This window comes from Leucopleurus acutus (genome assembly GCF_964270905.1).
Source record: "Leucopleurus acutus genome assembly, chromosome: 6".
Lineage (NCBI taxonomy): Eukaryota > Metazoa > Chordata > Mammalia > Artiodactyla > Delphinidae > Leucopleurus > Leucopleurus acutus.
The window spans coordinates 108,055,279-108,071,605 of NC_139149.1; the positions used below are offsets into that span (position 1 = coordinate 108,055,279).

General features: G+C 37.1%; 1 protein-coding gene across 3 annotated transcripts in view; it reads right to left on the reverse strand.

Moving 5' to 3' along the window:
* Window positions 1-16,327, reverse strand: part of SPHKAP (SPHK1 interactor, AKAP domain containing) — a gene marked incomplete at both ends in the record, with an annotated part of 129,347 nt that overhangs the window by 34,439 nt on the left and 78,581 nt on the right. For all 3 annotated transcript variants that reach the window (XM_082841138.1, XM_082841137.1, XM_082841136.1), the window contains 3 exons: window positions 188-443; window positions 4,543-4,677; window positions 6,651-6,710. In XM_082841138.1, the coding sequence (XP_082697264.1) occupies window positions 188-443; window positions 4,543-4,677; window positions 6,651-6,710 (451 nt within the window). The remainder of the gene's footprint in view (window positions 1-187; window positions 444-4,542; window positions 4,678-6,650; window positions 6,711-16,327) is intronic.

Below are 16,327 nucleotides of genomic sequence, written 5' to 3' on the forward strand. Positions count from 1 at the left end.
AAAGTGCCTCTGTCAGCATCCCCACTAGTGTTTTCTTACTCTCTCTCCCTCTTTAAACTCCTTAAGTGAAGGTTGTGATGTGTCAGCCAAACTGATATGGCCTGAAACTTTTCTGAAATTTAACCCAGACATTTTTATAGGGTGACTAATTTCAGGATGCACATTCGTTTTATTGGAAAGTTCTCACCATTCCTATATTCTTCCACATCGCTTTCCTCCTCCAAGTGCTCGGATGCGGTAAGAAAGTCTTCTTCAATTGAAGACAAGGAACAGTTTGTGTCATCCTCCACTTTTAAGATGTTTGTTTCCAGGTGGAGCTGCCGCTCCTGCACCAGTTCCAGACCAATCAAAAATTTGTTGATTTCAAAGATGATGCAGTTGGTACTGTTTGGTCTGTTCCCTCTTGCACACTGGACCAAACAGATATCTGACAACCAAGGACACTGAAAGCAGAGAGAGAAAAAGGCATTTGTTAAAAGAGAAAATATAAAACCATTCCCTCTGACCTTTCTTCTTCTATCAATCTCTCCTGTTAGAAGGAATGGGGACCTTTAAAATATTTGGAATATTTTCTGGGCTTTTATTGATGAACTGCTTGAAAAAAATTCAAGTGGTGCTTGGGGAACACAGGGTACCCGGGGGAAAGTTTGACTTAGTGGAAAATAGACTAATTATATCACATATTTTTGTTCTCTCCTGTCAAAGCAAAAATTGCCCTGGGCAACATTTACCAGGAACTGAAGACCTTACTCAAAGTTATTAAAATAGGAGAGAGAGGCCAGAACAGAGTTGGACCACAACTCCCCTGAAACAAAAGGCAATTGGGTTTTTAAGAGCTGGCATAGGAGGATTGACATCCATCTGCGTTTGGTAAGGAAAAGTAAACTTTCTTGTATCTTCATTGCTGAAAGTAGTCTTGCAAATTGGAGCAAAGTGCCCTCAGAAGTCAGGCTCCCACCCTTCCACAGAGACAGGGACACCAGCTTTGCTGATGGTTACATTTCAAAGAGATGGGTCCTAGGTCCTTCAGAAAGACATTCTTGGGTTGTAAAACTGGCAAAAGGCTTTTAAAACAATTTACATCTCAATGGGGCAGAGAAATAATTTATAACGATGTTTTCTAAAGTAAATGTTCTGAGAAAAGGGAGGTTTAGGGCCTGGAGTCAGGAGGAAGGCTATCTAAAGTTTAACCAAGCTGAGGGGAAAGTTCAGGCTGTCTTGGGCACCCCTCTTGATTAAATTGAGTCCCAGGTTCTCAGATCAATATCTTTTTCTGCCTTGGTGATATTCAATACAATTTCTGCCAGTATTTCAGATGGATAGCAAGTATTTTCTCAATTACAGTTAAACTTTATAATTTGTATTGTTCATTTGAAGAAGTAGCCAAAATGAGATTTAAAGAAATCCCCCGGAAGTGAACGAATTCTGTCTAAAGGATGGGCATATGGGGACAGCAGTGAAGGAGGTCAAATCATTGGCTGGTGTCCCACCGAGACCTGTTAATTCTGTTCAGTTCCAGGGTTACAGACCCTCTCCCTATTCTCTGCTACACATTTTCACTCTTCATAGTGTTATTCATTAGAATAGCAGTAAAAAAAAGTTTCGATTGCCCACGCACAGATTAATAGTAAATCACAGACATGTCTTGTGCATTACAAAAATGAAAACATTCTTGTAAGAGGAACAATATGCTTATTTATAGTAATTTTTAAGAGAAAATTATTTGAATGGAAACAACAGTTAGTGGACAAAGGGAAGCGAAATAAACTTATCTCAAATGGAATTCAAAATGTTTGGAAATATTTTATGTCCTAAATGGGATTATTTAAAACATGCTGACTGTGGTTGGAGTTACTTAGGTCTCATCCTAGTTAACTTGACATTTTAGAATCCTTGAGTCTGAATGTATGTGTGTGTGTGAGTGGTGAGGTTGTGTATATGCAGAAGAACACATACACATAGACATTTATACTGTATTTCTGGAGTTTATCTTTTTCTGACATAAATATCATTTATCAATCTCTTTGATTGCCTATTAAAATTAGAGTAATTCTAGGACAGATGATTATAAAATGAAAAATTCAGAAATTCTCTAAGGGTCCAGGGATCCCTAGGGGGCTCAGAAATAGAACTTATCTCTGTGCTTATGTGCTTAGGTCTGTTCTCAAGGAAGGTGGTCCATAATCTTGCTGTTCAAAGTGTGGGTAGTGTACTAGCAGCCTCAGCATCACATGGGAGCTTGTTACAAATGTATAATCTCAGACTCCACCCCAGACCTACTAAATCAGAATCTGCATTTTCAAGGAATCTTTTGGTGATTCCAACATGCATTAACATTTGAGAAGTATTGGTCTATATATTTTATGAAATTCACGAAGGATCTGTGCTCCCCTAAATGGTGAGGACCCACTGCTATAGAGTAATGAGAGCTGGCTTGATTAATTTTCTTTCCACTGAATTCAGACATAATATACTAAAGTGAAATTTGATAGATACTTTCTGAGTGCCTATTATATGCAAGGTATGCTGGGAAGTACAAACATGAATCAAATAATTACTCTAGAGGTTGGAGCATACTCCCAGTAGATCAGACATGAATAAAAATAAAGTTGAACCGTAAGAAGTTGTCAGATTTGCAGGTCAAGATTATTGCATATTGTCATTTCCTATCATTTAGCCTAAATATAAATAACAAAGTGAAATGGGGTAGGAATCAAAAGAAATGTTAAGAAAGCAAGATGAGCAGTTAAATAATACTTCAAGATAGGCTTAGGGAAAGGAGGTTGTTATTAAACATTCAATGTTACACCGCTGTGGTACCCTTAGGAAGAAAATATATTTTCTTTACAATCTTCTTGAAAGTAAATAACCATCCTGAGAGTCTTGGGTAAATGATGGCAAACAATGGAGCCTGTAAAATAATGGCGGATATTATTATATAATTTTTATGATAGTCTACTAGGTGTCTGCATACCTTATGACCTTTAATGCAAACAATTTTCTATGAGGTGTCTGTTGCTACTGCTCTGTTACAGATGAGAAATCAGAAGCACAGAAGGGCTGACCGATCCTTTCAAAGTCACAGAAATATAACGTGGAAGAGCCAGCAATGCAATCCAGGTCTGCTGGACTCCAATTCCTGTGTTCTTTCCAACTCTCCTCATGGAGAGTTTAATTAGAAATCGTTACTGACAGGCCTGGAGCCGAAACCACTCTTAAAACTAAGCTTTGAAAATTGCTTTTGGTTATCATGGTTTTGCCTAGTACAAAGAGAGGATACTTAGAGCTGTTTATTCTCTTTTCCAACAATTCATTTTCTCACTAAGGAAATGTGTCATTAGATTGAAGAGGAAGAATTTTGTTCTAGGCTTGATGAGCAAATTGTAACAGGCTGTGTGTAGATTTTCATTAAGTATCTGGAGTACGGCAAGAAATAGTGGGTGGACCTCTGAATTTTTTGATATTTTGAAGGATTAAAGAATAAAAGAAGATTTAAAAACGTTCCAGCAAAACTAAAACACAAGGAAGAGAAATTTGTTAGAGGAAAACACATGCTCATTATTTTAAACTGGAACTATCACTATCAACATATCTTATTTGAGAAAATTTGCGATCTTCTATATAGTATGTCTTTAGAAATCTTTCATGTGTTTTTCTGTAAATTGGTTAAACAATTTAAAATTTTAAAGTTTTCTTCAGTGTTATAATGATATATCTAATAATAATGAACATTAGTAGATTGAATGATAATAATAGTATTTTAAATTCTACTTTATTTTCAGTAATCTTCTTTTATTCTGGGAACTTCATTTTTGGGCCTAGGAAACTCCATTTCCATCTTTGGGGCTGCTATCCTTTTTTTTTTTTTTTTTTTTTTTTGCGGTACGCGGGCCTCTCACTGCTGTGGCCTCTCCCGTTGCGGAGCACAGGCTCCGGACGCGCAGGCTCAGCGGCCATGGCTCACGGGCCCAGCCGCTCCGCGGCATGTGGGATCCTGCCGGACAGGGGCACGAACCCGCATCCCCTGCATCGGCAGGCGGACTCTCAACCACTGCGCCACCAGGGAAGCCCTATCCTATATTTATTAGCTTGGCTGGTTTGATATATCCTAAGAAATAAATAGTATCCGGAAAGAAGAAATTGTGCGATTCTAGGACCACAAGGTATGAATTAGAATTTGGCTATTGTTCCTGAAACAGACGACAATTCTGTTTTTGATTATCCGGTAGATTTGTAGAAAACCAAGCTAACCAACCAATGCCTAGTGTGTCTGCTTTAGTTTAAGTGCAACTCAGCACCATAAACTTGAGAAGATAACACATGTCAGGAGTTGATGTAAGGGAAACTCTGTCAAGCTATGAGGGGCAATATTTAAGAGAAATACAAGTAAAGCCTATTCTTGAATACAAGGACATTTTTGATTCTTATGCTATGGGAGTCTATGTATAGCATCTATTTGGGCCTTGTACTGATTTGTGTCAAGAGCTGACCACAGATAACTTATTACTAGTGAATAGGTTATCAAGAGCTTATATTTCTTACCTGCGAAACTTCAAAATCTGCCTGGAGATTTCCAGATGTTAACCCACTTAGGAGGACAATTTCATTTTCTTTTGGCTTTTGGACGTTCATGGAGCTTATAAGTTTTGGAAGATCTGGTGAGACATTGACCAATTTCTGTAGAACAAGAATCTTTATTAGCTTAGATGTTCTATTTTCACTTCCAAAATACTACCCCAAAATTATTTTACTTGCAAAAATAATATACTCAGTAACAATTCATAATATAGATTACTTAATCTATTAAGATTATTACTAGAAGAGATTGTATAAAATTGAAGCATAAGGTTTAGACGGGAATAGAAAATTTCCTAAACATAAAGATTTAAACATTTTTACTTCTAAGCTTTCCAAAGTAAACACTTAATGATTATTGTGACACCACAGTTATATATGATAGTTTGGGAACTTTTTCCTTTAAATCCTTGAATAAGAAACCCGTTAACTAATAATGATGTGTTCTAATAAAGTCAACAATAATATTAATAATAAAATAATTACTAACATTGATTTTTCTGTATGTATTGATTACAAGGCACCATTAAGGACTGTACATATGTTACATCACTATCTTCAATCACTGCAACACCCCTATATGGATTGTACCACTATTACTTTCCTTTCACTCATAAGTAGCCTCAGATCCAGAGAAGATGAGATGAGTTCCTTGAACACCTTTATGTAGCTTATTCAGTTTATGTATACCCTTAGGCATAGCAGAAGGTGGTCTCAAATCACACCTAAGTTTGTTAAATACAATGTTCTTTTTATTTCTTTTTGCTTTAGTCTTTTATTGTGGTAGACATATATACTTAATTTTCTTTTACATATCAAACAAAAGAATATCAAAACCTGAGAACACAAGCAGGGAATACTAAGAGATTCATACACAGCACAGATTAATTAGAAATACACATCTACATATGCATTTTATAGATTCTAAAAATGTGATTTCCATAATATTACCAAATTTCCATTTCACATATATTTAAAAATTAATATCTGTAATCTATTTGCATATTTAAATACTGTAATAGCTGTCCCAAAGATCACTGCTGAAACAGTTTTGTTTTCATGAAGATCACATTAATCAGAGAAATGAGTAGGAAAAAATGCTGTTAAGTTATAATGCGTCTTTTCTATGTCATAAAGTTTGATGGAAACACAGTTCTTAAGATGTCAATTGCTTTGGTCCTTCCTGCTCTCTCTTTGATGTACTCTGCACCATAATTCCATCAAATGAAATTATATGTACAATTTCTTTTGAAGATCTCTCCAGTACTACACTGATGAGTGATATTTTGGAGCTCAGTGGAAGTCAATAATAAATAAGCTGTATGGGCAATTGAGCTGGAGAACTTCCGGTGCAGCATCATCAAGAAGAGAACATTGTGGGAGTAACTGAGTAACTGCAGGTCTACCATAGTGTGATAATCAAGTGGCAAATGGTGTGCTTTTATTCATTAAAGAGCGTTACACCAAATAGTGAAATCAAACCATCTTCAGCTTTGGGAATGAATCCTTCCCACTGTAATCACAGGCTCTAGTTCCGAAGGATTGAGTGGGCCTTCAAGTTGTTGCATGCTGTCAAGGATTTACATCAGGATCTTACAACCTTGGATGAGCTTGGAACATTTAGCTGCTGCAGAGTGCAAAAAGTTTGAGTCCTAGATGAGTGTAGGGCTAGGAAACTGAGGTTAGATATAAAACATTTGATGAAAGCAGCAGGAATGACAAAGCAGAGGGAAGAGCTAGCTGGTATCAAGTGGGTTTTGCAAAAACCTTGGAAAAGTCATCACTGACAGAGTGTTTGAGAGTGGAGAAGGGAAGAGTAGAAAAGCCACTCCTAGGCACTGGCAGGCAGGAGAAAGCATCTGTCTACTGGGGAAAGCAAGTTTCACAAATATAAGGAGGGCAAGCTGTGTAGGAAAGTGGCAGGAAAGGGGTCAGGGAGATGGGCTGTGATGAAACCACCTAATTAAAGAGTCTCCTACAAAGTGAGCATCATGTAAGTGGAGTCATGTTAGTTCTCTCATCAGTACAGCCAGTCCTTGAAGTGAGTTCCCAGAGAGCCCAGTTCCCAGTGCTACCTGCTGCAGGTGCTCTGTACTGCATGCATCCTTGTTCACATCCAGGTTCACAAAGCAGACCTGGGAAAGAGGGCAAATATTGTCAATTAAGTGAAAAACATGACAGTCATTTTTTTTTTAAAGATGTTGGGGGTAGGAGTTTATTAATTAATTAATTTATTTTTGCTGTGCTGCATCTTCGTTTCTGTGAGAGAGCTCTCTCTAGTCGTGGCAAGCGGAGGCCACTCTTCATCGTGGTGCACGGACCTCTCACTATGGGGGCCTCTCTTGTTGTGGAGCACAGGCTCCAGACGCGCAGGCTCAGTAGTTGTGGCTCACGAGCCTAGTTGCTCCGCAGCATGTGAGATCCTCCCAGACCAGAGCTCGAACCCGTGTCCCCTGCATTAGCAGGCAGATTCTCAACCACTGCACCACCAGGGAAGCCCCATGACAGTCATTTTTGAAGAAAGCAGGAATTAGTTTGGGGCAAATGATTAGAGAGTCGTACATATCTTGTGTAGTTGATCTGGCCTAGAAACAGCCATCTTACCTTTGGGCGTCTGCACCCAATTCCTACTCATAGTTCCAACTGATCCCACCAAATGCCCTCCGTCTTTCATGGCCCGACAAACAAAACAAAGCCCCTTTGTATGGAACCAGTGTAACAGTCTCAGGAAAATCTTCAGGTTTATAAAGTGTTGTCAGATCTCATGAAATAGGAAAAAGATTTGTAATACTCTCAACCTCTGTTTATAATTGCAACAAACACTTCTTGCTGTTTCCCTCTTTCCTCTTATTTCCTGCTCCCTTTCTCCACCACTTTTCATATCATGTACGATCAATGGATTTCTCTGTCTCATTGTTTTAGTTAATTTTAATGTATTTCATCTTGTTGTAGAGTTTACCTCTTCTGTAGCTATCTTAAATAAGTGTTTGAATACGTAAGAGTATGAAAACAACAGCTACAAGATTAAATAATAATTCAGAGCAACAGTAAAAGAATTGTACAATTTAAACACATCACATAGATTAAACAAACCACCATGGGCATTCAGATGGGAACGGTGAGAAGAAAATTTTAAGAAAATTTGCAAAGAGACGAGATACGTTATTGAGAGGTGAATAGGATTTTGGTGGGTAAGGAAAGAGGCTGACGTCCCTGGGAGGTCAGATAGTATGAGTAATATTTGGAGGAAAGAGCAATGCCCTGTACAGAAGCAGGGAGAGAGTCTGGTTGCAGCAAAGTCCTGGAGAAAGAAAAGTGTTAGAAATAAGGTCCTGGAAGGTTCATGTTAAATGAGGTCATGCAAATGAAGTTTTACAATATTTTACTAAAAATCATTCAAAGGTTTTTATTCCTAACATGTCGATTTGATCATACAAAACTGGATGAGAACATTAATTATCTGGGTATTTAGTCAGACGTTTGGACTTAAGTAGATGCCTGCAAGCATATGGGGGTTTCTGATTTCAGTTAGTCCTTTGAGGTCATGGTTTCTTAGAGTCCATTCTTTTTCTTTTTGAGGGAAAAAGAACTATAATTGAAAGATTTTGGGAAAGGCCTTAAAAACTAAAATGGTTATATACTGCTGAAGTGTAAAGATCTCTACTGTCTTTATCCCAAGTATTGGGAGATTTCTTCAAGTTTCCTGGGCTCAAAATATCTTTGCAGTGCATCCTACAGTATTTCTTCTTAAGATAACTCGATGGGCATTTGGGGCAAGGAAGGGCATGAAATGCCACCCTCACTCTCATTTAGAGGTTCTCTTCTTTTGGGTTAATAAGATGGGTACACAGGGAAGATTCAGGCCTGAGTCCTTTTGCAGACAATGCAAATGGAAGCATAAATAGTAGGTGATGCTTGGAAGGGATTCATGATCTAGAGGAGTTTGAGAATATTCATATAATGATAGTTACTTTGCCCTTGGAAAATTGGTTCAATATCCTTTAGTACTCAGGGACTTTTCTTCACATGCAGCTGGGATGACAGTTATTGAATTGATTAGACAATTTTCCGTTCACCTTAAAGAAAATTGCATTACCTGGCCCCTGGGCATCACAAAGCTCTATTATCTTATTTCCCAGTGGGAGAGGGCAAAGCAGAGAGACCAAAGAAAAGCATCTATAATAACCACTTATCTGCCCTCCAATATTGTCTTTAGTTTCTGAAGATGAACAATTTTTTCATTAATTTTCTGCTACAATGTGAAACTCTACGTATATTTGGAGGAAACCGTCCATACTTGCTAGCTGGGCCAAGACCAAAACAAAGCAAGACATAAAGCAACCACTTGCTTATTATTTAGTCTGTATATATTTCTGCAGCTCAGTGGTAGGGGAGGTTTTTAGGGCCTGATGTACATCCAATTTTAGGAGACCTTCTTTTAGAAAAAGAATGATGAAATTCAAAATTCTAAATTAGATGTGAAAGTGAATATTTATTTATTTAGAAGGAGAAAAGAAATCACAAAAAAATCTCAAATTTAAAAAGACTGACAATAGAAAGCCCAGAGATAAACCCACACACATAATGGTCACTTTATCTTTGATAAAGGAGGCAAGAATATACAATGGAGAAAAGATAGCCTCTTCAATAAGTGGTGCTGGGAAAACTGGACAGTTACATGTAGAAGAATGAAATTAGAACACTCCCTAACACCATACACAAAAATAAACTCAAAATGGATTAAAGACCTAAATGTAAGGCCAGACACTATCAAACTCTTAGAGGAAAACATAGGCAGAACACTCTATGACATAAATCACAGCAAGATCCTTTTGGACCCACCCCCTAAAGTAATGGAAATAAAAACAAAAATAAACAAATGGGACCTAATGAAACTTAAAAAAGTTTTGCGCAGCAAAGGAAACCATAAACAAGACCAAAAGACAACCCTCAAAATGGTAGAAAATATTTGCCAATGAAGCAACTGACAAAGGCTTAATCTCCAAAATTTACAAGCAGCTCATGCAGCTCAATATCAAAAAAACAAACAACCCAATCCAAAAATGGGCAGAAGACCTAAACAGACATTTCTCCAAAGAAGATATACGGATTGCCAACAAACACATGAAAGGATGCTCAGCATCATTAATCATTAGAGAAATGCAAATCAAAACGACAATGAGGTATCACCTCACACCAGTCAGAATGGCCATCATCAAAAAATCTACAAACAATAAATTCTGGAGAGGGTGTGGAGAAAAGGGAACCCTCTTGCACTGTTGGTGGGAATGTAAATCGATACAGCCACTGTGGAGAACAGTTTGGAGGTTCCTTAAAAAACTAAAAATAGAACTACCATATGACCCAGCAATCCCACTACTGGGCATATACCCTGAGAAAATGATAATTCAAAAAGAGTCATGTACCGAAATGTTCATTGCAGCTCTATTTACAATAGCCAGGACATGGAAGCAACCTAAGTGTCCATCGACAGATGAATGGATAAAGAAGATGCGGCACATATATACAATGGAATATTACTCAGCCATAAAAAGGAACGAAATTGAGTTCTTTGTAGTGAGGTGGATGGACCTAGAGTCTGTCAAAAAGATTGAAGTAAGTCAGAAGGAGAAAAACAAATACCATATGCTAAGACATATATATGGAATCTAAAAAAAAGAAAAAAAGTCACGAAGAACCTAGGGGCAAGACAGGAATAAACATGCAGACCTACTAGAAAATGGACTTGAGGACACAGGGAGGGGGAAGGGTAAGCTGGGACGAAGTGAGAGAGTTGCATGGACGTATATACACTACCAGATGTAAAACAGCTAGTGGGAAGCAGTCGCATAGCACAGGGAGATCAGCTCGGTGCTTTGTGACCAGCTAGAGGGGTAGAATAGGGAGGGTGAGAGGGAGACGCAAGAGGGAAGAGATATGCAGATATATGTATATGTATAGCAGATTCACTTCAGTATAAAGCAGAAACTAACACACCATTGTAAAGCAATTATACTCCAATAAAAACGTTAAAAAAATTGTAAAGCAACTATACTCCAATAAAAATTTAATTAAAAAATAAAAATAGACTGACAAATACCACAAACATGAGAGCTTTCAGAAAAATGATATTTTAATTAGTAAACTGCCCAGTGCACTTCCATGATCCTTTTTCTCTACATTTTTGGCCCCATACTCTGATCATCTCTTCATATAAAAGCAGTTTTGCGACATCATTTTCTCTAAAGAGAATCGAAAGATAATTCACTCTTTAATGCTGTTGATTTAAGTTTTTTCAACTTCGCAAACTTTTATTGATAATATCTTATACATTTTCCAGGTGTTGTCAAATTTAGTGAGAAACCACTACATAATTTCTTTCCTATATGGCTTGTTATATATTCATTCATTTTAATACCATTACAAGTTTGTGCTCTACAAACATAAAAATTTGGATAAATTCTCTTTTGTTTGATTCCTGTTAAAAAAGAAAAAAAAAAGTTCATGGTTCATTTATAATTTTCAATGCTGTATTATCCAATTTCCCACCAGGAAAGGACTTCTGTGTTTTCTAGGCACCAAAGAGAAGCCCGTCTCGTATTTATAATTTTACATGTTTGGTGACTGGAAGAGTTCTCCACAGACTAGCTTCTGGCACATAAACCTTCTTTTCTCTTTACTATTTTATGTTTCTGGTATTGGGGATGGTAGGACACCTCATATTGTGAAACTGTCTCTGATCTAAAATCTTCAAGCAGCAACGTCTGGCTGAGTCCATGATGGGGGCATTCAGGAAGCCATTCCTACATGTGGATGGCTAGCAGTCATTTAACTATACATGAAAGTGATCTCAAGCAACATAAATATATCTCATGTAGACACTAATCTACTCAATTTTCCTTAAGCTAGACCACACACATGTCTGTGGTCACTCTGATGACCCTCCACACGAGAAGAGATAAGATGTAGTGAGAGTCTGAATGGAAGGAGACAATTGCAGTTAAAATGTCTTCACTTTGAAAATCACACAAACATACAACCATGTGAGTACCTGGGAGTGGGTTCTATGCAACCAAGGAGTCCTAAATTTTAAGCTTTGATAGTTTTACAGTAAGTGCGCTTCATGGTGAAATGTTCTCTGTGATGAGAATGCTCTTAGCTTATGCTCACCCTCTATGACCGTGGGCTGTTTACTTGAGATTTAGCCATCTTCCGTTGCTGAACTCCAAGTGGAGAGTATAAGACAAGACTCTGTCCAGAAAGGCTGGGGAATGGTGGGTATGGGGTAGCTGTTGTGTAGGTTGATGAGGGGACTACGTGCTCTACGTCTCCGAGGTTTATGGCTTGGTGTCAGGTGCTGAGAAGACAAACAAGTATTTTTCTTTCTCTCAGGGAGTTATGGTCTGCTGAAAGCAGAACACATCCCTAACACGATGAACATGAAGTGGTACAGAAGTGACAGGCTTGTGTGCTGGTAAAGGAAGTTGGGAAAAGGGGACCCATCACAAACGGCATCTCAGAGAAGCTGGATTTGAAGTAAGCTTGGAAGGCAGGCAGGACACATTTAAAAGCAGAAGAGGGAAAATGACACAAACAGTGCATGGATGGTTTTCCCCGATCAGCACCTGTTGAGTAATGCTAAGAGGCTCTGTTTTAAGCACAGGCTGAGTAGAGGGAGAAGACAGAGGCTGTGAAGTCCAAGGCGAGAGAAGCTTTCTTGAGAAACTCCAGAGTGAGATCAAAGTGGGTGGACAAAATGCTTTTCTTTCAGCACAATAAAAGACTCTGGTAATAATAGCAGACTTTTTAAAAAGAGTCAAATGAAAGAGGAAGTCATAATTTTGTGATACAGTTCCTGTGCAGTAAGAATTGAGGGAGACCTGTGGGTTAGAGTTAGGTATTTCCTTTCTTACGAACGAGGCCGCTTCCATGTTATTACAGGAGGATATAAGGAAACTTGGTAACGGGAAGTTAAGATTTCTAGAGGCTTAGGGTGAGTGTTATGTGTGATTAAAATATTAAAGCCTGGGACATTATTCATTACGGTTTAATGGGCTGAGTATTGAAAGGGGTCCCTCAGGGTCTGGAAAGAGCACCGTGGACAGGGAGGTTGAGGCTGTATGTCTGAGACATCAGCCAATTATGAATAAGATGTAACTACTCTGTGTTGACTCTGTCTCAATCTGGAGTGATGTTACTGAGTTAACTGTAAAATGCCTGAATGTGCAAATCCAAATGTGTCAAATGATACAGGGAAAGATTTTTTTTTTTTAAAGTAGGCATGTTTGTTTAATTACCTTTGCTTTTAAACACAGTTCATTTCCTTCAGCCTTGACTGGATTATTAGCTCATGAGGGCAGGTCCTGGTCATTACTGTATTCTTAGTGCTTAGCATAGCTTGGCACTTGATAGATGCTCAATAAATCCTTGCTGATAAATGTACATGCATGAATGAAGTGAAAGCACTGTCACAGGTGATAGGTGTAATAATTTTATTACATAAGTAATAAGTTATTTTAAATAAATACTTTCCTTATTTATTACATAGTTTTCTTCCAACAAGTATGCAAGGGATTAAATAGAGAAGTTATCGGATAATTAACTGGGCTAATATTAATCCAGTTATTGATATTGTTTAAAGTGCTTAAATTGGCTTCTTTATCCCGTGAATAAGGATTTGCTAAAAAAAATAGAAATAGGCAAAAAGTTGAGAACCATAATTGGTACTAAATACACATAAAAGATAGTAACGTTTTTCTTGGACTGAAAGTTCCTTTCTCTTCATATAAAGTACATTCCACTCTGTGTCTGCACATGCCCTTGTTTAGAGCATCTGCAAACATATTCAGCCGTAGCAGATGAAAACACAACATCATCACCGAGAGAGCACAAACATCTCTTTTCTTGCCTAAAGGCTAATTTTGTGGCTGTCCATAACTTTTAAATTCAAAGCCTCTCTTCTGTCATTATTATGGTTTTAAAATGAAATGTTATCGGAATAAGAATCACTGAGAAAATGATGCCACTTTATAATTTTGACTTTTAAATAATCTAATAAAATATTCTTCAAAGGTATTCATAAATAGTTACCATTTTAATGTTTGTAGGCAATACATTGTTTTCTCTGTTTAGTTTTTATAGATTATTTAGTCAAGGAATCTCAATTGTTTATTTTACCTATAAGTCTAGTTTCATAAATGGAGGACCACGTAGACCTGTTTAAAAATAAAATTTTACTATGACGGTTTATTACTGATATAAGATATATTTTGGTAAAAAAATACTATGAGAAAGAGGTTAACCTTAAACCTTATTAAAATAAGAAACAATAATTTTAAGTGGATTGTAATTCATAACAACTTTTGTAAGTTAACTGTATTTAATGGTTTTGTTTCAATACAAATTAAGTCAAACAAAAACAATACTATACGTAACGTAAAAAATTCATGTTTGACTCTTTGAATTGACCCACAGAAAAAGAACTGGTGATGATTGTCAGACTCAAACTTACATTGTATGTGGACAGTTTTATTTTATCATGTATTCATTTCAGTCAACATTTTGGATTGTTCAGAGAGTCAAATGCAACAGTCGAGAAATGCCATTGCATGGTGCACTCACTAAAGGCAAATCCTGTGCAAAAGGATATATGACAATGGAGTTTTAGCCCAGGATGTGGGACCTTTGATTTTCTTTCCCAGGTATGTTTTCATCTCTCCTGAATTCAGCTAAAATCTATTAAGGAAATCATTCTTATGGAGATCCTGCTTAGAAAATGTTAAAAAACATGATGTCAAATTGCCTTTGGCATCTAGGCATTTGAATGTTTACTATGACCAATACATACATATGTATTATCTTAGAAGAAATCCAATTCCTTATTTCTGCAGCTTCTAACAATGCAACCATCTGGCCATGTGGCAATGATAAGATCTCTTAATTTGGTGGTATTAAAATGCTGATCCACAAATCTTTCAAAGTAAAAATTGCTTCCTTTCTTCCCCCAACCAAAAGTCTTCAGCTAGATCCAGGACCAAAAGCATCTTTTTAAGAATATGGCTTTTTCCCTATTAGTACTTTAGGCTGATGATAACTAAAATGACAATTTATACATCAATGTTGTTATGTCACAGAGCTGTCAGACATTTTGGGACAGACTTGACTATTTAGAATGATACTGCTTTGTTATCCAGTTATTATTGCTTTGAAATGATTGAAGTAATCACACAAAGTGAAATATGAAGTTTTATTTACACTTGAGACAGTCAAACCTTTCTGCTTTTTTCATTGTCAATATTTTTTAAAAATAACTTTGAAATGCTGTTTGGGGGTAGCTATTCAAGCAGTTTGTGATAAGAGACACAGGAAAAGGCATAGAGATTTCTGAACAGTGACAGATATTTTAACTAGCCATACATCAAGCCAATTTTATTGCTAACCTAAAAAATTAAAAATAAGGATGCTACTCAAGATTAATTGTTTATTTTCCCACAATTTTTTTTGTTTTTTGACATTTCTTTTGGAGCAAGAGGATAAACTTATATGCAATATCTGATATACATTTACCATATACATTTACCAGATAAAGAACATGTGTTTTAAATTTCCATTTTAAAGATACTCTTTATTGAGATAAAATTCATATACCATATGACTTACCCATTTAAAGTGTATGCTTCTATGTTTTTTTTAAATTAATTAATTTATTTTTGGTTGTGTTGGGTCTTCGTTGCTGCACGCGGGCTTTCTCTAGTTGTGGCGAGAGGGGGCTACTCTTCGTTGCAGTGAACAGGCTTCTCATTGCAGTGGCTTCTCTTTGTTGTGGAGCATGTGCTTTAGACCCACGGGCTTCAGTAGTTGTGGCATGGGGGCTCCAGTAGTTGTGGCTCGTGGACTCTAGAGAGCAGGCTCAGTAGTTGTGACGCACAGGCTTAGTTGCTCCGCGGCATGTGGGATCTTCCCAGACCAGGGATTGAACCCGTGTCCCCTGCATTGGCAGGCGGATTCTTAACCACTACCACCAGGGAAGTCCCACTTCTATAGTTTTTAATATATCAACAGAGTTGTGCAACCACCACCACAATAGATTTTAGAATATTTTTATCATCCGCAAAAGAAAATGTATTATTAGCAGTCAATCTCTATTTCTCCCCGAATACCCTCTCTCTAGCCCTAGACAACCAGTCATCTACTTTCTATTTCTATATATTTGCCTGTTTTGGACATTTAGTGTAACAAGAATCATGTGCTTTAGAAACAAAATATATATTTGTTGGTGACTGAGCAACATAATGTTTTTAAAGTCCATTCATGTCATAGTATGTAAAAATAGTTTGTTTTTTATTGTTGGATAATATTCCATTGTGTGTATATATACATATATACACATATATATATTGCATTTTATTTATTAATTTATCAGTTTATGGATATTTGGGTTGTTTCCAAGGAAATACGAATTTTTCACAATCTCCCCTGGTAACTGAGGACTTGGGAATCATAAGATAAGATGATTTTTGACTGTAATTTTTTCATCTCTCATCTTGGCGATGAGAACTTTCTCCTGTCACATCTTCCGAATAAAAAGGAGTGATCTTAAGGAAAAATGATGCCCAAAGATGGTGGGGGCAGGGATGAGTCAACTTTCCCTTAGAACAGGGTTTATCTGGAAGTTTTATCTTTTTTTATGTCAGATTGAAAGGACAAAGAATACATTAGACTTGGTTCCATCTTGCTTACGTCTTCTTTCACA